The sequence below is a fragment of the Phocoena sinus genome, chromosome 4 (assembly GCF_008692025.1).
Source record: "Phocoena sinus isolate mPhoSin1 chromosome 4, mPhoSin1.pri, whole genome shotgun sequence".
NCBI lineage: Eukaryota > Metazoa > Chordata > Mammalia > Artiodactyla > Phocoenidae > Phocoena > Phocoena sinus.
This window is the reverse complement of record NC_045766.1, coordinates 133,479,003-133,503,161: the sequence shown is the minus strand read 5'-3', so window position 1 is coordinate 133,503,161 and position 24,159 is coordinate 133,479,003. Positions and strand designations below refer to the sequence as shown.

At 47.8% G+C, this 24,159-nt stretch overlaps 1 protein-coding gene across 6 annotated transcripts in view; it reads right to left on the bottom strand.

The window, feature by feature from the left end:
* The window catches only part of EVA1C (eva-1 homolog C), an 83,047-nt gene that overhangs the window by 15,229 nt on the left and 43,659 nt on the right, over window positions 1-24,159 (bottom strand). For 5 of the 6 annotated variants that reach the window (XM_032630471.1, XM_032630467.1, XM_032630469.1 and 2 more), the window contains exons 4-5: window positions 19,989-20,141; window positions 4,530-4,673 (exon numbers count right to left, since the gene is read on the bottom strand). In XM_032630471.1, the coding sequence (XP_032486362.1) occupies window positions 4,530-4,673; window positions 19,989-20,141 (297 nt within the window). The remainder of the gene's footprint in view (window positions 1-4,529; window positions 4,674-19,988; window positions 20,142-24,159) is intronic. The other variant, XM_032630468.1, reaches the window with a different exon arrangement.

Genomic DNA, 24,159 nt, shown 5'->3' with positions numbered 1-24,159 from the left:
AGATGCACCGCCTACAGTTCAAAAGGCAAAAGGCCCACAGCCTGAATCATTCCCCCAAGACGCTGAAATTCTCCACGCAGCCTAGAGCAATGAGGGAGGGGAAGGCAGGATTAAAGGAAGCTATAAAATAGTCAGGAGTGTCCCTATCAAAGTGCAAATTACTTATGTCCCCGGAGAACACCCTCCAAGGGCTCCCTGCTGCCCTTAGGTACAAGCCAATCCTTAGTCGCCCATCCCCCAAGGTCCCTCCTTCCCGCTCCTGTGCTCACTTCCCAGCCTTTGCCTGCCCGTCACCTTGCTGACTCCTTACACGCCTGGTCTCACTTGCCTCAGACGCCACTCCCCTGGGAAGCCTTCCCGGTCCCCCAAGTCACCAGGGCCTGGAATCACCACATTCCATCCTATAGCTCATGAGGACAGGGACCACATTGCTCACAGCACTGAGGCAACCTCTCCCCAACCCAAGGGGCGGGGTATTTCCTGGGTGGGCACAGCAAGATTGCTGGGCAGAACAGCAAAGCCCGGTTGGACACTGCGGTCAGAAGCCAGGTAGTGGAACAGGTGTCTATTGGGGTGGATCTTCCATGAGCCTCTTAGGTAAGAACATCTTGATTTGAGTACGGGGTTGGCTGGGCCCCTCTCTAGCAGCCATGTTTATAATCACATCACATGGTCTCTGGCCAAGGCAGATCAAAGGAGGGGGCTACTGGACCCCAGCCCAGACAATTAAATAGCTCTCTGTTAGAAATTTGGAATTAAGTTGCCAGATTGCCAGTCTTCATGTTGTTCGAACATAAAAATCTAACAGAAGAATCATTCGGGCTGTGGGGATAGCTGTATGGCATCCAGCCCAGGGTCAGAGGGCTGTCTGCAGAGGGTGGGGAGAGAGGGAGAGAGAGAGAGACAGAGACAGAGACAGAGAGACAGAGAGAAGGAGGGAGAGAGAGACAGAGAGAGAGGGAGGGAGGAGAGAGACAGAGAGAGAGACAGAGAGAGAGAGGGAGGGGAGGGAGAGAGAGAGGGGGGAGAGAGGGAGAGAGGGAGAGAGAGGGAGAGAGAGAGGGAGAGAGAGGGAGGGAGAAAGAAACAGAGAGACAGAGGGAGAGAGGTGAGGGACGGCTGCCATCACCGTGAAGGCTCCAGTTGCGGCCCACCCTGAGGCCTTGCTTTCCGGCCTTGGCTTCTGGAGATGGCCTTCTAGCCTCAGGGTACCTCCCCAACCTCAACCCCCTTTCGGCTTAAACCAGCTCAACTTGGTTTCTTCATTCATATCCAGAGAGTCCGAAGTAAGACAGATTCGCTTAGAAATTAATTCCCGACATCCTCTGTTTTTGTATCAACTCCCACATCAGTAGAACTCATGTTTTTAAAATGTAAAACCTTTCATGCCCATTTGGTCATCTACAAAATATGCAGACATTGCAAATCATGTTTTAATGATTCAGGTTTCACAGTGAAGGGCCATCAGTCGGGGGGAGAAATAATTTTAAAATGTCAACCACTTAAAAAAGAAAAAAAAACGTCAACCACTCAGAAGGTGGTTAGAAGTTGCCTTAGAAGGTGTCTGCTTGGACAGTCGGGGCTGCGCTGGGAACATTAAGTGGCCTCAGGCCGAGGGTCACCACCTCCCTTTGGGATAACTCCTGGGGAACCACGCTGACGACAGGCGGCCACTGTCCACGGTCCCACGTCCGAAACCAAGATGCAAAGCCCCCTCTCTGACCTCGGCTTCCCACCCTCAAGCCGACTCACTTGGATGCCTCCCTCTGCCATCCTTCGACCTCGTCCAGACCCTTCCCCGTTGCCCAGTGAGGCTGGAGCAGCCCTCTGCTCCGTGCCGACCCTCAAGCAGCTGGCCCTGAGGGAGGGACCCACCACCGGGCAGACCAGGGTCCCCCAGAACGCTGACCGCTAACCCCCTGGGCTCTCAACACACGCAGCACCGTCACCACCGCCCTTTCCGAAGTCAGCCTGCCCCCACGGCCCTTACTTCAGACCTTCTCCCATCTCCTCAAACCCCTCTCCTCCCGCAAGTCCTCACAGCGGACCACCTCAGCTCGCACTTATCTTGAGAAGGTTGGGAAGACAGGGGCCATGCGGTTGGAACGCCAAGCCCTCCCTCCATCCATTCCCAAAGCCTCTGCCCCACCCCGTTGGGACAAGGGACAAATCTTTCCCGCCCTTGTCACCTTCTCTGGACCCCAATCTTGTCCAAATAGGCCAGGTCTCTCCAGCATCTCGAATGTCTTCCTACTTTCCCAAACCTCTCAAATCCACCCAGTTTTGACCACGTCCTCTAGCGCCATTCGGGTCCGAGTCATTGCCTGCTGCTGTCTGACTGGTCTCTGCTTCCATCCCGCTCTAGCCCCCCCTCCACCCTACAGCCGGAGTGGTCCTCTAAGGGTCTAATCATCACCAAATGACTCCCTTACTTAAAACTCTCCAGTGGCACCTCCTCCCAGGACCCTGTGGGATCTGGTCCTGGCCCCTCCCGTGCCACCTCATCCACCTTCCACCTCACCCACTGCCCTCGTCTCCCCCACTCAGCACCTGCCAGCTCGCACCTGCCCACCCCTCAGAGGACAGGGGCAAATTCGCCCCAGAGGAAAGTTCTCCTTGGAAAACTTCTCCGTTCCCTCACCTCTCACCAGCTAAAAGGGCCCCTCCACTGTTATCCTTCCACATGGCATCCTGTCCTTTTCAGAAGCATCATTTATCACAGTGGGTAACGACACAGTTCTCTGGTTATTTGTTGAATGCCCATCTCTCTCCCCCAGCTGATAATTCCATGAGGACACGGACAACGCCTTCTTTTCTTTTTTAACTACAACACGCCCACAGCGTAGTGAACGAGTGAATGAGGGAGAGGAAGCTTGGACTGGAACACGTGACCCCTAGGCTCTGAAAGTCCACCTTCTCTTCGCGAAGAGCAGCCTCAGCCTGGGAACTGCTCTGGCCTCGCCCGTGAAGGCACACCAGGAAATCCACCTTATTTGCAGGTTAATGTCCTGCCCTTCCCTCAACGCTCAGCTGGGGAGGCCTGGAGTTACTAGAACTTCAGAGTGACTGTCCGGTATCTTGGGGAAACTCAGCCAGAATGGGCTCCATGCTACCCAGAGCTGCTTTACGTGGGAGCCAGAATGTAGACTGGAGAGCAAATAAAACCATGCTTCCTGGAACGTGAGTGTGGGTGCTGTTACTTTGGGAATACAATCCTGTCGTCACTGCACTGTGACTATTACAGCTTTGATATGGCAGAGGACAACGGTTTGACTCGGGACAGAAAAGGCTGGGGATGTAACGGAATATTATTGGGCCATAGAAAGGAATGAAGTACTGACATGTACTCCAAAGAGATGAACCTTGAAAACATATACTAGGTAAAGAAATCAGTCACAAAGAACCACGTATTGTCCGATTCCATTTATATGAAATGTCTAGAAGAGGCAAATCAGTAAAGACAGAGAGTGGTGGTTGCTTAGGGTGGGACTGGAGGGTGAGGGGTGGGTCGGGAAGTGACGGCTGAAGGGTCCAGGGTTTCTTTGGGGGAGTGATGAGAATGTTCTTAAATGAATTATGGTGGGAGTCGTACAATTCTGTGGCTCTACTAAGATCACTGATTTGTATGATTAATGGCTGGACTGTATAGTTTGTGATTTATAGCTCAATAAAGCTGCTACCAAAAAAAAAAAAAAAAAAAAAAAGAAAAGAAAGGCCAGGGGTATCTGGCAGGGGGAAAGGGGTTTCCATGAGCAAAAATATTGGGTTCTTCAGTTATGACGTTCTTTGCTTTCCCTTTGCTTCTATACTTATTTCAAAACAAAAACAAAAAACACCTCTAAAAACCAGTTCACATGTCAGGATTACAAACCAGAAATCCACGGCACCCTCTGAGGGTAATTAACACCTGATTTTTAAAGGCAGCTTTATAAAATTAGAATCGAATGAATGAGCGATTTCATTTTATTATTTGAAGGCACTAGGAAAACAAAGTGATGCTGTCATGTAACATATTTAATGGCTATGGGGTAAGCACTTGATCTGTTGGTTTAACCCCGGGGGTACGTCGATAAAACGGCTGTCGGCAGCACAGAGAATTAGTCATTTTACAGCCTAAAGGCTGGGATGGAAGATTAACTAGGAAGCCAGCAATACTGAGTGAGCTTGTGTGACGTACCCATAAATTTCAGAGCCTCCTAAGAACCCAGCTTGAGATCATTCTTCTCAGTGACATCCGTTTTATCCCATTTGCTTGTTCTTTTCCTGCCCACCCCGCTTGCTGCCAATCTGATTGCTAAAAGCACTTTTAAAACAAATGCGGACCAGAGACAATTCGATCGCTTATCTGAGGCGAATGTCATAAACAAGGCTAAGGGACAGGAGAAAAGGCTCGCCAGTATCTGGGATGACAGCACAGTTTCAGGGTAGAGTGAATGCAATGGTTTGTTGCTGGAAAACTTCTGTTCACATGCTCGCCACCTCCCCAAGAGGCAGGGTCTCCAAGCAGCTTGTGGAGGGTGGATTCTTACCACACGCGTAGGTGACGGTGAGGTATTTCTTCACTCCTGGAAGACAGGGGCTTCCGAAATGGTGATTGTTGACGAGGATTTTGCATCTCTGCTTCCCGTAACACCTCCTGGATAATACTTGCAAAGCTGAGTAAGACAAGCAATCTGAGAGGCAAAAAACATCAAGAACTTCATGTTAGCTGGATTCCATGTATGGCCACCATGTAACTTCTGTTATTTCCTGTAAATAAGGATACTGAGCTGGATTTCACATCTCACGGAGATTGGTTCTCTGATTATTTTCTGTCTCATCAAAGCACCCCGCATGGGCTAAGTATCAATACTACACAGGCAGGCCTGGAGGGGCTTACTTTAATCAGACTGCTTTAATGCTCTGCTGTCACTCGTCGGAAATCCTTATGTATTTTTGAACAGGGGGCCCTGTATTTGCATCTTGCACTGGGCACTGCCCCTGTCTCCCCAGTCAGGTAACGGGCCTCACATATAGAAGAGGCAAAACACAGGCAGAACACTGAATAAAGATTCGTATTTCTTTTATGAGTGTTATCTCTCTGAAATATTTTAGTTATTGGTTAATTTTGAGAATCCTTCTCCCTGTGTGAGCATAAGCTCCATGAGGACGGGGACTATTTCTATTGTGTTCCTTATCTAATTCCCACAGCCTGGTCCACTGTGGAAATCCAGTAATAACGAATGAATGAATGAACAAAAGGACAGATGGATGAATAAACATAAGGACGTGGTTTTCAGCGCCCTGGCACGATGCCATCACAATTAGTAAATATTCACTGAACACGTACGGAGGACAAGGCACTGGGCTAGGTACCGTCTGAAAAACAAGTCAGGAGAAGCCTGCCTTGCATTTGCAGGATGTCGGATGGGGCTGGAGAGACAAAACCCACATTAACCTGACGGCTAAAAATGTGAAACACGGAGTGAGTGTCAGCAGTGATTGGTCCAGACAAGAGGTGATGGGGTTGGAGGCAGGAGAGGTTGCTGGGGACCGGAGTGGTCAAGACAGGCTTTATGGAGCAGAGGGGCTTGGTCATGGGCGAAGCAGCATGAATTGGACAGAGGCAGGCCAAGAGAGAAAGGTAGAAACACCAAGGCAAGTGGGCCAGAAGCACTTCGTGGGAGTCTAGGGGCTCAGCGTGAGCTGGAATAGCGGGCATCGGCAAGGAGGATGCAGTAGATGAGCGGGAAAAGCAAAATGGAGCAGGACCAAGCTACCTCTGAACGCTGAGCTAAAGATTTTGAACTTTATTCTGCAAGCAACAGGGAGCCTAAAAAATGCCTTGATGCTACTTCCCTTGGGGACAGTGTATGGGATGCCCTGGGAGAGAAAAGGAACCAAAGGCAGGAAGACTAGTTTGGAAGCAATTTTAATAATACACGTTGGGAGAAGTTAAGAGCTTGAAGAGAAGGGAATGGAGAAGAGAATTCTAGACACCTTGCAAAGTTCAGCTCACTATAACAGCTAACATTCTGCCAGGCTCTGCTCTCAGCACTTGTATGTGAACTGATACAATGTTTCAACAACCCCATGAGATTGGTTGTTTATTATAATATCTTATATTTTAGAGAGACTATATATAGGATAGGATATATTATTATGTATCATAAGTTGCTTATATAATCTATAATAGGTTAGTTAATATCTAATAGGTTGTTTATATTACATATATGTTTATATATAGAGAGAGAGAGACAGAGAGAGTGTGTGGGTGGGTGTGTATATATATATATAAAATATCAATTTTGTGAATGGGGACACAGATGTGTGACAGGTTACGGAACCTCATACAGCTAAAGAATGAGGACAGCAGGGTCTGGACGTGAACACCGGGGAAAGGCCCCCAAGTCTGCAGGTTTAACCTTTTAACCTCTGAGCTCCACTCTTCAGGTCTCCAGTTGGGGGGCGGGGTGAGGGCCCCACTGAGGATGAGTCAGACCTTCAGCCTGGGGACAGAGGAGATGGCGGTGCCATTGCCGTGGACAGGGGAGATAGGCAGTTTGGAGGACGAGATGGTAAATTCATTAAAATAAAACAAAACAAAATAAAAAACTATTCAGCCTTTCAGAGGGGAAGGACCATTCAGGAAAGTTTTCAGATCCTGAGATGCCCGTGGGATGTGCACGCCCACAGAGCCCGAGGGCTGATGCTATGAAGCTGGTCTCAGGGAGAGCACAGGGGCCCCCAGTCACAGGACTTTTCTTTTCTTGGCTACACCACGTAGCTTGCGGGATCTTAGTTCCCCGACCAGGGACTGAACCCGGGCCGTGGCAGTGAAAGCGTGGAGTCCTAACCACCGGAGAGCCAGGGAAGTCCCCTCACAGGACTTTTCTTGTGCTGTCTGTTCATGTCTTGCAGATGACAAACTCCTCTACCCTGTAAAAACAAAACCCCTGCAGTCCAATCCCGGAACCTGTCTCCAGCCTTATCGCCCTCCTTCACAGTCAGGATTCTGCAAAGGTCCTCCATGCCGGCCACCTCCGCTGTGTCCCCCTCCACCCACGTCCCAGCCATTCCTCAATGTGCCTCTGCCCTCCACACACCCTGACAAGGGTCCCTTCCCTCAGATCACAGGGACCTACTACTGTCCTAGCAGAGAGATGTGGACCGCCCTAATCCTTGCCCATCTCCGGAACTCTGGGTGCCTGAACCCTCTTGCTGAAGGGCTCCTCCCTGACCTTGGCTGCCTGGTGCCCTTCTCCCCCATCTGTCTGACTGCTCCATCCCAGAGCCCCCTGCAGGCCTGCTCGCCCCACAGGAGGTCCTTCCTCAGCCTGGGCTCTCTTCTTGCACCTGCACACGCCGTCTGGGCCCACGTCCACCTGGACCATCGGAAAACTGAGGACCCGACCGCTTCCAGCTCCCATAATGGATCGCCTTCACTGTTCCCTCAGGAACCTCTCACTCCTCACGGGACATTCATCATGTTCCCCTCCCCCTACCAACACCCAAGCGAAGCAGCCTGAGCTTGCTCTTCCCCCACAGGCTGCTCTCAGTCGCGCTGCGACATCCTCTAGGCGGCCCGGCCAGAAGCCCCGGCTCCCTCCGAGGTCTGATGCCGGTCCTAGAATCATCCCTCCTCAGTTCCCCGCTGCAGCTTCAGCTTCAACCCTGTCACTTTTGCAGGAAATCTTTTTTTTTTTTTTTTTTTGCGGTACGCGGGCCTCTCCCTCTGCGGAGCACAGGCTCCGGACGCGCAGGCTCAGCGGCCATGGCTCACGGGCCCAGCCGCTCCGCGGCATGTGGGATCTTCCCGGACCGGGGCACGAACCCGCGTCCCCTGCATCGTCAGGCGGACTCTCAACCACTGCGCCACCAGGGAAGCCCTCCAACTCCATCTCTTATGTTAACTAGAGATCCGTGAAAGAGTCCAGTTGAAAGGAAGGATCTGTTTGAAATTCCCTGGAGGTCCAGTGGTTAGGACTCTGCACTTTCACTGTTGAGGGCGTGGGTTCAATCCCTGATTGGGAAACTAAGATCCCATAAGCAGCACGGTATGGCTAAACCAAAAAAAAGGAAGAAAAAAAAAGAAAGGAAGGATCTGTGGTAAATACCACATAGCTGGAAAGACAATGATCTTGAGGAAAGGACAACTAAATTAAATAAATACACACACACACACATATATGCACACACACATATATAAAATATATAAATTATATATTTATGTAATATGTGTATATTATATATTTACACATATAAAAATATATGGACCCTATAAACATATATGTATATACGTATGTGTGTATGTGTGAATATATATGTATATATTTTTGTGATATATCTAAATGTATGTAATATGTATAGCTCAACAAATGGTGAGGAACATTATTATAAAAGCACTTGATCTGAATATATTCATGAAGGTTCTGATTTACTTTGCTAAGTCCAATTCCATGATGCCTGATCCCTGGAGTGTTGGGCTCACAGCAGGCACCCAACAATGATATATTTAATGAATGAATTAGTGGACTGGCATGGACACCAGGGAATGCAAACATCCCATATATCTGGCTTTAGAATGTGTTTGCTATGTGTGTGTGGGGAGGGGGGCGGTGTGATCCGTGAGTTCAAATCTGTGCTGAGAAGAGCTGCCTGGAGGGGCTTCAGGAAGCTGTCAGCCTCCTGTTGGTCGCTGGGTCAGTTCTCTGCAACTCGCCCTGGCTTGGAATAGATCCATCTTTCTTCTGACTGCCTCTGAATACTCCAGTCTAAAGGAGGCATCTTGCTGGACCTAATTTGGTGCGTTCTTATGAATGAAAGAAAAGTAAACAGAGCAAGTCAAGCAGCCAATGAAGATGGAATGAAATGTTTTAAGTGCCTGAGCAACAAGTACGTCTTTGTGAAGAGTAAAGAATAGTAACGTGAGCAGTGGGTATCATCAGGGTTCCGGCAGGCCACCCAGCGCTCAAATCGGACAATGTAAAGCAAGCTTGATAAAGAGACTTTACAAAGGTGTGGATGGGATGTGAACACCTCGAAGGATGGTGCAGGACCCCGGGGCAAGGAACAGCAGTGAGATGCTACCACCCCAAGCCTAAGGGGCAAGGACAATGGCTTCCAGAGCACAAAGGGGGATGCCTCATGGAGACGGCTGCTGCACGGAGCTGGGGTCTGCGGTGGGCAGTCGTGCTGCTTACGGTCCGTTGTGTTGCGTTAGGTTAGCTGCTTTGGTGCCTGGATCTCTCATTGGATGAGAGCTCCTGGAGGGCATGGGAGTTTCTCTGCTGTTTGCCCAGCACCTGGTATCTGCTCAACTCACTGAGACTCTGTGTCCCTCCTGCGTAGCACGAGGAACACCTTTTTCACTGCCTCTCTGTGAGGTCTGTATGAAGCAACTGCGGAAGTCAAAGCCCACATAAACGTGAACTGTTCTCACCAGCTGTCTCTAAGGTCGAATGGAATACCTCCTATGGTTAAGAGTCCAGAAAGTGAAAACAAGCATACGGTACAATCAGACCTAAATATTAAAGTTTAACCTGCAAATAAGCAAAAATTTAAAAACACTGTAAGGAGAATCACCAAGATGGTAACAGGGGATATTTCTGGCTGATGGGAAAGTTTTTTTTTTTTCCCCTATCGATTTTAAGATACTTTCCAAGTTTCTGAGTTTACATTGCTTTGAAATGAAAGCGTACAAAATGAACTTTCTTAAAAAGAAAAATAAAATTCGTGTCTGGATAGAAGACAGCTTTTGAATACGAGGGTCTCTGGGGCGATTATTTTCAGAAATGTAAATTTTTCTGCAAATGTAATGATAAACTATTCTTTTGTATAACCCAGTTTGCCCCAGAAGCCATGAAAAGTTTACCTAGGAGTAAAGATGTATCCTTTGAATTTTCTTCCAGTTTATTTAAAAAGTTTTTTATTGAAGTATGATTAATTTACAATGTTGTGTTAGTTTTAAGTGTATAGCAAAGTGATTCAGTTATACATATATATATTCTTTTTCAGATTGTTTTCCATTATCGGTTACTATAATACAAGATATTGAGTATAGTTCCCTGTGCTATACAGTAGGCCCTTGTTGTTTCCTTACTTTATATATAGTAGTGTGTATCTGTTAATGCCAAACTCTTAGTTTATCTCTCCCCAGTCCCTTGCAGTTTATTTTTATTATTATTTTTCATTGCGTTGTGGGTGCACAGGGTTGATTGTGAATATTTTTGCTGTCTTTAGGAGCCTCGTTATTATTTGGGGTTCTTCTCTGAGCACATTTATCAGTTGAAAAAGAGAAACCTTAAATCTCAAGAGATTTGAGAATGCATTGTATGATTTCTGTATAAGCCACCGACATTGGGAAGAAGTAACCGTATGAATTATGAAGTTGTTCTTAGAAGTCCTATAATAACTATTATTGTTTTCTTTCTGTAAACTATTAGTTTTTTCTGTTTCAAAATAAAAACGTTTGTAGTTGAAAACTTGAAAATCACAAATATGCCTAAACCAGGAAAATAAAAATCCCCAGTAAATCCCACGAACAGGAAAAAAAAGGTTAACCTTTAAAGAACATCCTTGTAGTCACTTTTCTATGTTTAAATGTCCTTCCCCCTCAATGGGATCATGTACATATTACGCTGTATGCTATTTTTTCTCATTTATTAATATATTTGTGAAAATTTTAACATAAGCATCATTTTAAAGAGCTGTAGAGATTCTCACTTTATGGATGTATCAGCTCTATTTACAATACCCTATTGGTAGACATTCTGATGAGTTCCATTGTTTAATGCTATAAAGAATTCTATGTGAAACATCCTTAGAGATAAGTATTTGCACACAGGCATGATAGTTTCTAATTCTTGGAAGTAGATTGCTTTGTCAGAGGGCATTCAAAATGTGAAAGTTTTTTGACACACACCGCCAACCCATTATCCAGAAGAGTTGTACCAATTCATGCTCTTGCCAGAATTGTATTAGAGCCCTGGAGACTTTATATTTTCTTAGGACATGTGCCTGGCCATATTCTTTAAGGCTAACAGAGGAAGGGCGGGGGGGAGAGACTCCCATTTATAAGACTACAGTCCTCTTGTACCCAGGAGGTCTTGTGACCAGCGTGATTTACAGAGGCGGGCTTCTGCACTCATAGCTACCCTGGGATTGAAAGAATTTATCTTGGTGAGAAGGGAAGAAGCCACAGTGTGTTTTTAGGAAGAGGCCCAAGGTAATTCAGGTCCACTTCAGGTCTGACCATTTCCTTGTTGATGCTGAGCTCTGAACCATTGGCAGGATTCTTTTTTTAAAGTGGTTATTTCCCTCCCAGGCTGATTCTGTTTGCACCTCTCTGCCTGGCAAACTACCCTCCACCCCAATACATGTGATAACAAGATATTCAACTTTTTTTTTGTGGGGGGGAGGCTACTGTTTAACAGAAACTGAAGTTAATCGCTCTTTACAACCTGTGTTTATTCAGATAATTAGGCTGGTTGCTCTTAAGAGACTTTCTTGGCAGTGGGAAGCCCTGGCACCTTGATCTTTGGCTGCAAAGTCCAGGCCTGCCCACACTTGGCCTTGGGGTGGCCTTAGCCCAGCCTTTGACGTCCATTGTGTCATTTTTTTCATTCACTTCTTAAGGAAATAGAATCCCTGGAGCCCACCCAGAAAATGTAGCTGCGGCAGGAAATGACGTCCCATAGTGGAGGCCCAGCCAAGGGAACTTTCTGGAGGCCCGCTTTCCTAAGTTCATGCCTGGATCTGTGGGAAGGTCCAGTCCTTTCTGTGTTAGGACGCAGCTTCGCTGGCGTTTCTCTGGAACCAACGCGGATCAATCACTTCCATACCTTTCTTTCAGTTTCTCTTCCACTAGAGGAGCTGTAAGTTTTCGGGTTTTTTTTTTTGCTTTTTTTTTTTCCAATTTTTTTGGCCATGCCGCACGGCATGTGGGATCTTGGTTCTCCAACCAGGGGTTGAACCCACGCCCCCTTCATTGGAAGCACGGGGAGTCTTAACCACTGGGCCTCCAGGGAAGTCCCAAGAGGAGCCATAAGTTCTGAGGGGTGTGACTTGCTTTAAGATCTTTCAGAAATGTCTTTTGGGTCACCACCCTCAAGAAGAGACACCAAATGTATCTGTGTTTGAACCTGTGTGACGGTAAAATGTCACTTTTTGACAGCTGTGATGGTGTCAGCCTTTGTAGTAGTTTATAGGGCTGTGGTAATGAGTACCACACACTGGGTGGCTTAAACAACAGAATTTTGTCTCCTCTTGGTTCTGGAGGCTGGAAGTCCAAGGTCTCAGGAGGGTTGGCTCCTTCTGAGGGTTCTCTCCTTAGCTTGCAAATGGCTGACCTCTCCCTGCGTCCTCACATGGTCTTCCCTCTGTGTGTGTCCGTGTCCTGATCTCCCCTTCTTACAAGCAGTCACGTTGGACTAAGGCCCTCCCATATGACCTCGGTTTAACTTAGTCACCTCTTTAAAGGCCTCATCTTCCCAAACAGTCACAATTCTGAGGTACTGGAGGTTAGGATGTCAACACGGGAATTTTACGAGGACACAGTTCAGCCCGTAGCAGCCTTCAAGATGGCCCCCAATGGTCTCAACCTCCTGGAATTCATACCCTTGTGTAGCCTCCTCCCTCAAAGAATCAGCTGGTCTGTGAGACCCATAGAGTTGGGTGGAGGTGACGGTGTGTGGCTTCCATTTGCTCTTTTGCATCTTGGGCTTTGGGAGAAGCCAGCTGTCATGTCTCAAGGACACTCGAGACCTATGTGGGGAGAACCAAGGTCTCCCACCAACAACCTGCACCAACTTGCCCGCCATATGAGTGAGTCACCTTGGAAGTCCAGCCCTCAGATGACTGCAGCCCAAGCCGACATGCCGGCTGCAACCATGAGACACCATGAGGCCCTAAGCAAGAACTTCCCAACTAGGGTACCCCAGAATCCCTGCCCCACAGAAACTGTGTAGTAATAAGTGTTCATTTTTGTTTTAAGCCATTAAATTTGGGAATATTTCATTACTCTGCAACAGAAAACAAATATAGTAGATGCAAACTATTACATTTAGAATGGGTAAACAACAAGGTCCTACTGTATAGTACACAAAAGTGTATTCTGTGATAAACCATAATGGAAAAGAATATAAAAAAGAGGGGCTTCCCTGGTGGCGCAGTGGTTGAGAGTCCGCCTGCCGATGCAGGGGACACAGGTTCGTGCCCCGGTCCGGGAAGATCCCACATGCCGCGGAGCGACTGGGCCCGTGAGCCATGGCCGCTGAGCCTGCGCGTCCGGAGCCTGTGCTCCGCAACGGGAGAGGCCACAACAGTGAGAGGCCCGCGTACCGCAAAAAAAAAAAAAAGAATATAAAAAGAATGTCTACATGTGTGTAACTGAGTCACTTTGCTGTAAGGCAGAGACTGGCACAACACCGTAAATCAACTACACTTCAATTTAAAAAAATAAAAAAAAAAGAAAACAAACACACATTGCTGGGGAAAGAAAATCCTAAAACTACAGAAGTAGCTTTGAGACTGGGCAGTGGGCATAGTTGGGAGGACCTTGAGGAGATGGTTAAAGTCCAAGGGCCTTGAAGAGAAGCCCAGCATCAGTAACCTTTGTGCCCTGAGACAAGTGCATCTTCAAGGCAGAGCTTCCCAACTTCAACAGCGAATGCAGGGACTTCCCTGGTGGCGCAGTGGATAAGAATCCACCTGCCAATGCAGGGGACACGGGTTCGAGCCCTGGTCCGGGACGATCGCACATGCCGTGGAGCAACTAAGCCCGTGCGCCACAACTACTGAGCCCACGTGCCACAACTACTGAAGCCTGTGCACCTAGAGCCCGTGCTCCACAACAAGAGAAGCCACCGCAATGAGAAGCACGTGCACTGCAACGAAGAGTAGCCCCCCACTGGCCGCAACTAGAGAAAGACCATGTGCAGCAACGAAGACCCAACGTTTTTATGAGCTCAAGACCCAACTCTGTCTTGAGCTCAGAAAAATTAATGGAAAAAATAAAGATCTCAACAACAACCACAAAAGGACAAAGGCTAGAGACACAGTGTGTGTGCAAAGCACAAATACAATTACCACAGACACAAGGGGAAAGGTTCAAGGTCATTCATAAACAAAGAAAAGCAAATAAAAAATATACAGAAAGGCCACTTTATACCTATGAACTTGGAAACATGAAGAAAAATCATACAGAATGCTGCCCAAATGGCAGGGAAACCCACAGTTCTACGTCGCTGTTTACGCACATAAACTGGTACAAAAGGTTTTGCAAAGACCTCTGGTGGTACATGGGAAGAGCCGTAAACATGCCCATGCCCTCCTTTGGAATAAAACTTCTGGGAATTTATCCCAAGGAAATAAACCAGAGGAAAGAAAAAGCTACAAGCACAGGTTCCTTACACATTGTTTATGATATTTAAAAATCAGAAACAATGAAATAGGGACTTCCCTGGTGGTGCAGTGGTTAAGAGTCCGCCTGCCAATGCAGGGAACCCGGGTTCGAGCCCTGGTCAGGGAAGATCCCACATGCCGCGGAGCAACTAAGCCCGAGCGCCACAACTACTGAGCCGGCACTCTAGAGCCCGTGCTCCGCAACAAGAGAAGCCACCGCAATGAGAAGCCCTCACACCCCAATGAAGAGTAGCCCCTGTTCTCCGCAACTAGAGAAAGCCCTCACGTAGCAATGAAGACCCAATGCAGCCAAAAAATAAATAAATTAATTAAAAAAAAAAAAAGCAATGAAACAGCCACCAGGGAATGGGTAAGTAAAGTATATACTGTATCCCTTTAACAAGAGAGTGATTGACTTTGTCAGGAATTCGCTGGTCACGTGGAAAACCACCCGTGACATAAAGTTAAATTTCAAAGCAGAATTCAAATGTATCTACTTCAGAATTGCCATTATGTAAAAGCTGTTCTCTGCTCATCATACACCAGGACTTGCAAGAGATCCTGAAAAGAAAAATCTTTTCATTTGATGGGAAAAATCTGTGGCTGAATCTTTTTCTTATTTCTGTTCAATACAATGAACAATTATCTTTTAGAAAGAAGTGGAAATGCTCTCGCTGGGTATCTGCGTGCTAAAGCCCCGCTCCGCCCTGCTTTCTGACCGAGTATGCGGGGCTGCCCTGGGTACCCAGACCCTGAGCTTGTGGGGCTGCACCAGACTTAAGCTTATTTGCAAGAGTAAAAGCACACACATCTCCTTTCAGAGGCCCAAGGTGAGACCTGACCACTTGGCCTTTAGGCAACCATCCTCCCAAGTTCATACCAGGTTCCGGGGTTAAAAATAAACAGCCCTTTCTCCTTCTTCAAAGTGCTGAGGCCCAGCTGCAGTGATAACTTAGAACTGAGAGCAGAGATCACACACCGGTGGCCCATGGACCGGATGTGGCCCGTAGGCATGTTTTGTTTGGCTCGCACGGTGTTTTAAAAGTTGGAAAATTTCACATTAAAAAAAAAATTCAGATTCCCAGCATCTCATGAGGTTGGAAGCTGTGACAACACCAGGCCCACATTCCAGGCTGGCAACCATCCATCCGCCAGAGGCCAGTGTGGGTGCCTCACTTAGGAAGGGGGGCTCTGATTCATTCACAGGGCTCGAGATTCACACGGGCACCTGCTCTGTGCCAGGCTCTGCTCTGCCTGCTGGGAATTCCACAGGAAAAAAGAGACATATCCTCTGAAGTGCTGGCCTTCTCCAGGTGAGAGAGACCATATGCACATAAGTGACTATTTCCATGTTATGAAGACAATCAAATGGGGACAGCTCGAGTGGGATGGCAGGGACAAGGTGCCGTGCTGGCAGGCTGCCTCGGAAAACCTCTCTGAAATGACGTCTGGGTTGATTCCCGAATGACGAGACGGAGCTGGCCATGCAAAGGTGTGGGGTAAGATTCCAGGCCAAAGGAAGAGCTTGTGCAAAGGCCCTGGGGTATGAAGGAGTGTGGAGTGCTCCAGAGGTAGTGAAGGAAGGAGAGAGAGAGGCGCACCACAGCTGGGATACTGGGTTTATTCTACAGTAGACAGAGTGAAGGGCTTTAAGTGGGGTGGGGGGATGTGATCTGATTTGATTTAAATAGAATCCCTCTGACTGATAAGTGAAGAAGGGGCTAAGGGAGGGTATGGAATCAAGAAGCGAGGCCGGAGACCAGTCAAGAGGCAGCCCAGATGGTCCAGGTGAGAGAAGCCCTGAGTGGGCTGGGAGCAAACAGTCTGGATACTGGGTACAGGGAGAGCCCACAGGACTTGCAGATGCAGTGGATGGAAGACAGGGGGTCAAAAGAGGGTGCTTTTTTTTTTTTTGCGGTATGTGGGCCTCTCACTGTTGTGGCCTCTCCCGTTGCGGAGCACAGGCTCTGGATGCGCAGGCTCAGCGGCCATGGCTCACGGGCCCAGCCGCTCCGCGGCATGTGGGATCCTCCCGGACCGGGGCACGAACCCATGTCCCCTGCATCAGCAGGCGGACTCTCAACCACTGCGCCACCAAGGAAGCCCAAAGAGGGTGCTTTTTAAAGTGGGTGATATTAAAGTGTGTTTATATCAGAGGGAAAACTGATGATTTTTGTGGGGCGAACACACCAAATTCAGTTAAAAACCCTACATACAGTTTACCTGGGCCAAGGAGTGGAGTATTTCTTAGCATTCAGTTAGATCAAGAAACTCCATCAGCACAGGCAGACAGGGGTTCACGTTTCTGCACACATGCACGCTTCTGCCCTTAAGTGCTAACCCGAAAGGTGAAACCAGAGGCCTCCACGTAAGGCTGTGGGACAAGATGAACTGGGACCCGAGACGGTGAGGTGAAGGGCACACGAGATGGTGAGATGAAGGGGGACCCGAGACAGTGAGCTGAAGGGGGACCCGCAAGGACCCTTTCACTTTCCCTTGGACCCCTTCGCACTGCAGAGCCTAGGGCCAGAGGATCTCTGGCATTTGGGTGGTGGTTCATGAATGCAGTGAAGAGCTTGACCCTCAGCCTCACGGGCACTCAGGGGCCATGGGCAGAAGCACGCAACTGTGAGGGGAGGGGGGGAAGGGGCAGAGTGATGGGCAGGCTGTTTATTTATTTATTTTTTTGCGGTACGTGGGCCTCTCACTGTTGTGGCCTCTCCCGTTGCGGAGCACAGGCTCTGGACGCGCAGGCTCAGCGGCCATGGCTCACGGGTCCAGCCGCTCCGCGGCACGTGGGATCTTCCCGGACCGGGGCACGAACCCGCATCCTCTGCATCGGCAGGCGGACTGTCAACCACTGCGCCACCAGGGAAGCCCTGGCAGGCTGTTTTTGCCATGTGACTTGGCCAGGGCTCAGGATTTAATAACTGAACAGCCAAGCAAGGGGCACAGTCTCCCATTCACAGACCTTTCCTGAGTCAACAAGGCTTATTCACAGCTGACCTGAGGATTCCCTGAACTCTCTATGGAAACCTGTCTTTTAACCACGGGGTCTGCTAACGTTTTCTTTGGCTGATGACTTTTCCCTGTAAACCCAACTCCCATCCAACCTCCCAGGAACCTAAGGCAGTGACGTACGGAACGTCAGTCATTCAGCCTGCACACAGATCTACCTACCTGGCTGACCAACTTCTGCTCAAAAGAACTCCTAAAATAGATGTTACTTATTGCTGTCTCCCAAAACACACACGGCTAAGCTAGACTCAGCGAGCCCAAGAAATGGGATGTCCCACACCGATATTAAGAAGTGGAGTCGCTTTCTGTCGAAAGAGATCAGATCACCAAGGGTGCCTTGTCCAGCTAAGCAAACCAGATGACACAGGGAGCCCCTGCAGGATGCCCAGGAGGGCAGTGATCAGATTTGCCTTTTAGAAGGTACCTCTGGCCACCCAGGGGAGAAGGCCATGCCTAGGGACAGGGGGACTCCTGCGATGACCAGGCAATGGTCCTTTGACCTAACGCAGCAGCAGGAACAAGGGAGAGGGGGGTGGAGACACTGTGAACATGGGGAGATGTTATATGGGAGGGAGAATGGAGTTTCCAAAGTCACTTGCTGGAGCCCTGGGCACTATGGACAGACAGCAGGAGCCACCCTCACAAGGGTCTCTCTGCCCACGTGGCAGGCAAGCCTGTTAAGACGGGAGCGGCCGGATGCCCACTTCGGCCTGCTTCTGCTGTCTGCCTCGGCTGTCCTTCAGACGACCTTCTACCTTCCCGACGCCAGGGCCTTCCTTCCCTGAACGCTGGGCGAGGGGCCTCGGAGACACGTGTGACGCGTGTTCCTCGTGAATTGCTTTTTGGTTCTCTCTCCAGCCTTGCCTGAGCGTGTGCCTGTGTAGCTAGGTCACTTTACATCCTTCTTCTTTTTTTTTTTTTTTCAGATCCAAGATATTAGTTATATATAAACTTCTTTTTTCGATGAGTGTCTAATTTCACGTGTGACCCAGGAATCGACTGCAGCAATTAAACACATCGAGGAGCTCGTTTCAGGTTTGATGAATAAAGTGAAACTTCTTGGGCCGTTTCACAACTGGTCTGTTCTCTCTGGTAACACGGCGGGTGGGGCTGAGGCCGTTTCACCACCGCAGACGGGGGCGTGTGATGGTTCATCTCATGCGTCGTTTTGCCTAGGCTACAGTGCCCAGTGGTTTGGTCAGACACCGGTCTAGATGTTATTGGGAGGGTATTTTTAAGATATGACTAACGTTAGACATAGAAGATAAACTTATGGTTACTAAAGGGGAAAGCGGGGGGAGGGATAAATTAGGAGCTTGCAATTAACAGATACACACTACTATATATAAAATAGACAAACATCAAAGACCTACTGTAGAGCACAGGGAACTATTCAGTATCTTGTAATAACCTATAATGGAAAAGAATCTGAAAAAGAATACACACACACACATACACGTCTAACTGAATCACTTTGCTGTACACCTGAAACATTGTAAATCAACTATACTTCAATAAAAAAAAAGATATGACTAACAGCAAATCAGCAGACTTTGAGTAAGTGCAGATCAGCCTCCATAACGTGGGTGGACCTCAACCAATCCATGGAAGGCCTTGAGAGCAAAGACTGGGGTCATCGGAAAAGGGAGTTCTTCTCCAGGCCGCAACATAGAACTTCTGCCAGGGTTTCCAGCCTGCGGTCCTGCGGAATTCAAACTCACGACTGAACATCAACTCTTACCTGAGTTTTCAGACTGCCAGCCTGCCCTGCAGGTTTCAAACTTGCCAACCTCCACAAATGTGTGAGCCAGTTCTTTAAAATCAGTCTATCTATCTATCTATCTATCTATCATCTATCAATCTACCTAGCATCTATCTATCTATCTATCTATCTCCTATTGGTTCCGTTTCTCTGGAGAACCCTAATAATAATAGAGGGTGACTTTGAAGGGTGGAGCTCTCAGGCGTGTCAGGCCATCTCTTAGCTCCAAACTGCGGACTTCTAAGAATGACTCGCTGAGCTCTTCTCCACCCTGAACATAGCCTCAGGGCCTTAGCATGGGCTCTTCTCCCCGCCTGGACGCCGTCCCCAGGACCTGCAGGCTCTGCCCCTCGGAGTCTCTACTCAGCACACCCATCAGTCCACAGCACTGCGCCTCCCTGCAGCGTCCTCCGCGTGCTCTCCGGCCTTCCCTCCCTCCCTCATGTGCTTTTCTCTTTAATGCTTATGTGCACCGGAAGCGCGACCCATTAGCTCATTTATTATCTGCTTTCTCATTGCCTTCTCATCCACTGCTGGAAGGTCAGCTCCAGGGAGACTCTGTGCTGGTCACTGATGACTCCCCCATGCCTAGAACAGGCCCTGCATACAGCAGGTGCTCAGTAAATACTCGGTGTAGACTAACTGAACAACAGACGGATTCCAGAATGTGGGGCAGAGGGAGACAGGACCCTGGGGGGTGGTTTCCCCCTGCCCTTGACTTTCCCTCTAGCCCAGGTACCAGCCAGCGCGTGGCCTCCTTCCTTAGGGACGGGAGCCCTAATCTCCTCCAACAGCACCCTGAGAACAGCCACATAAAGACACATACCGAAGGGGGGGAGCCACGTGGCTTCTGAGGAGCAGACGTCCCTCTCCTGGGTCTTCCTGCCATAGGTCGCTGAGTAGATGTTGAGAAACTTGGATTCGTGGCAGTGCAGTTTCAGCTCGTGGTCTTCACACACAGTTTTGTTTTTTAATTCATCTGAAGCAGAAACAAAAATCGGTGGCACCATCAGCTTCCTCAGAAGGAATCAGTAAGCACTGCCCGCGTCCTGGCCTGGTCCCATCCCCCATGGGGCTGCACCCCAGGAAGGGGAGAGTCGGGATGGTCCTGCCTGCCATGGGCTCTCTGACCCTGCAAAATCCTCTGCAGGAAGAGGGTCAACAAGTGCAAAAACCCAGGAATTACACGAAGGACCAAATGGAGGAGGAGAGATGCCAGGGTGAAGACAGCAGGGTTCCCTGGGCCAGGTCCCGGGCCAGGCCATAAAGGGAGTTTCTCTCTCTCCCCACTTGAGGTCCCACATTCCTTAATCGAAGGGAGCCTCTTCTCAAATGCCATACTGGGACTCACACAGGTAAAGACCAGGAATTACCTGATGGAAGATTAAGTTCAGGAGAGAGCCCAGCTAAACCGCACCACCCAACTTCGTAACGTTCTAGTATTCCGTTTGTGTATTTACAAAGAGAAAGAGAAATGATAGGAAAGTAAATTATGTCCTTGTCTAGCAAAGGAAAAAAAGCAAGACACAGTGTCTATGAAGGATCGCTCTTTGAAACAACAAGGTCCTACTGTAGAGCACAGGGAACTATATTCAATATCATGTAATAAACCAGAATGCAAAAGAATATGAAAAAGAATATTAAAAAAAAAAAAAAGAATCCCTCTTTGAAGAAGTGTGAAGAGTTGGCCCCAAGTCTGGTGATCCAGGAACAACGGGCCCTTGGGCTGGCGTGGGTCCTAGGAGAGGACGATTCCAGCTTATAGTCTGTTCCCAAAGAATTTAGGAAGAGTTGATTTGTTTATTCCGTGTACCACAGTGAAACTTCCCTTTGCCACGTCACACAGAGTTGACGTTATAAATGCGCCCTGGAGAAAATACAGTTCACTGTTTTTTTTTTAGAAGAGTGTCCCCCCAAACCATTCAATTGACTAAAATGTTTTAATAATGATTTGATTTTTTAAAGTAATAATAGTTAACACTGCAGACACAACAGACTACCTAACGTATGATTCTATTTCTGTGAGCTATCCAGCAAAGGCAAACCTCTAGAGACAGAATGAAGACTAGTGGTCTTCTGAGGCTGAGAGCTGGGGACACGAAGTGACAATGGCAAATGGACACAAGGAAATATCCTCAGATGATGGAAATGTTCTACTGGTGGACGGTTGAGGCTGTACACTCAGTACATCTACTAAAAATCATTGAATTGTACAGTTAAAATGGGTGAATGTTTTGCTATGTAAATTACACCTCAACAAAGATATTTTAAAAATAACAATAGCTGATGTTCACACCTTCTCTGAACTTAGGCCTTGTTCTAGGATCTTTAAATGTATCAGTGAATTTACTACTCAAAACAGCCCTTCCGTGAGCCCCCTCTTTACATCCTTTGCATGTTGTGTTTCAGATCTTTAGAAATCACTTGTAGGAGTGATTCATAGATACTGGATGCTAACTTTTGAACTTTCGTCTCTTACATGTTATAAATGTCTTTTCCTAGCCTCCCACTTATTTTACACCTTGCGAGATAAAAGCAAAGCAAAACATAAAGGGGAACGTGGTTATTTCTTTGCCTGTGGGGTTCTCTCCCCCCATGAAAAAATGTTAGCCCCAATCTATGACCCCAGTCCTAGTTTTTTCTACTTTGAGGCAAATCTTTCAGCCAGACAAGCATTGGTGTCAACTGCAAACGAGAGCTAAATTCTAGGAGCTGCTCAGGGTGTCATGGGCTGCCTAGGATGGGAAGAAGGAGGAAGGAAAACTAGCCCACACCCTCCATCACCCTCACAGTCAACCCGTCTTTCACTTCTCTCTCCCATTCATGTTTTTGTTCCACTTTTCGTTCCTGGATGGGAGGTATAGCCTGATCCCCTGAAACCAAAGTTTTCCAATTGTCATTTGAGGCCCATTAATAGGTCATAAAATTAATTTGCTGAGTTGTGATTAGAAATTAAAAAAAATAAAGAATAGCTCAGAAAACATCGAAGTGCATCACGCAAAGTAAGGATAAACAGTAGTTTATAAAAGATTTTTTCAGTTATGTAGGGCCAAAATGTAAAATGTTTTTCTCACTCGGGGTTGTGATCAAACCAATCTGAAATTCCCTGCAGAAGGCGGCGTGAGCAGTAAACAACAGCGCAAAGGTGGCCGGTGGGACCTTCACATCCTGGAATCGCTGATGCTTAAGTCCCAAACTTAAAACATGACAGAAAATAATTTCCTAATAGAAATGCCACCTTTCGGTAACTTGTAAATTCCCATGCCTCTCTCCTGAAAACAGAGACGTAGCAGTGAGGCCAAAGTTTTGAACTGCTTGAAGGAAACATTTTAGGATCTCAAGATTACCATCAGCTCTGGCGCTGGAAAACTTGGGCAACGGTTCTTTAAAACATGATGATGGGAAGATTCATGAATGAAAGGTGCAGAGCAGAAACCAGGTTACAGATGCTCACAGAATCATCATCCTTTTTGGTATGTGAACAGAGTTGAGGACCCATCAGAGGAGGGAAAAGTCAGGTGATGACCAAGCAAATGTCTAGGAGGCCCTTTACCCACTCACTGGAATCTTAATAGAACAGTTTAAACTCAGAGCCAAGAAAAGTTTTGTTTCCTTTTTCTAAATAAAAAGAACACTGTGTCTGACCTTGACATTGGAGGGTTTGACTTCGGTGAGTCATATCCGCACTGGTATGAGTTTTTCAGTGCTTTTGATGAGTAAACACTAAATCCCACCAACTCCGAAATATTGCCTGACTTCAAAGGTCCAGCGTGAGCAACAGCCTTTGATGCAGAACAGAGGGCCTAGTAGACACACCAAAAGAGCTCAAGTACCCTTCCAACTAGGAGAATACCAAAAATGCTAAGAATGTTTGGTGAACTGCCTTCCATTGGCAGAGCTTGCCAAGAAGGAGAAGGGAGAAAACAGGACAGAAAGCAAGCCTTATCTCCGTAACCCAGAAACTTTTCAACAGGAATGGTTTCTTTCTTATCAGAATTTTAAAAAAATTAGATGAGCTTTTTTAAGCCATGTCATGAAACGCATTTAGTAGCCCCCATCTCTCTGATTTATTAAGACACGTTCATGAAAGGTTCCAGCCTCGGTACCAGCCAAACTCACCCAGAGTAACATGACACTTCCATGTAAGGCCTCCAGTGATTTCTGTCCCCAGAATATGGGCAAATCATCTCCTGGAATGGAGGGGCCTGGGAGTGTCACATTATGGGCTTGGAGGTTACCGCTGTATGATGTTGAGTCCTTTGGTTCCTTGGGAGTGTACTAATTCACTGTCACCTAAGAGTGACATTTCTGGGTTCTAAAAACAATGGAAACATAATTGCTGCTTTTCTTAGAGAACTAGAATTTGTGTTAGAGCTGGGTTAGAGTGTGGGCAGCCTTCCAGAAACGGGTTGCCAACATTTCTGTGGGTTTGGATGGTTGACCCAGGAGCCTGGGTAGAGGCAGAACCACGACTCTGCTTAAAGGACAACAGCAACAAATTCTCTCGCCTAATTAGAGGTCTTTGTGTGCGATGCATTCCTCTTTAACAATGCATATGGTTAAGAATCCCCCTGCCAACACAGGAAACACAGGTTCGAGCCCTGATCTGGGAAGATCCCACATGCCGCGGTACAATTAAGCCCCTGTGCCACAACTACTGAGCCTGTGCTCTAGAGCCCATGCTCCGCAACAAGAGAAGCCACCGCAATGAGAAGTCCGCGCACCGCAACAAAGAGTAGCCCCCGCTCGCCGCAACTAGAGAAAGCCCGCGTGCACAGCAACGAAGACCCAAAGCAGCCAAAAATAAATAAATTTATAAAAACAAACGAACAAACAAAAAACAATGCATAGACACATCTGCATATCAGCAGTGGCCTTACAAAGGTGGGCATGTGGAGTGATCTGCCATGATGGGAACATGTTATTATTGACATTATTTATGACTGCCAGGGCATGGCAATGTTAACATGCAGACAGATACTCGGTCTCTTCTATTG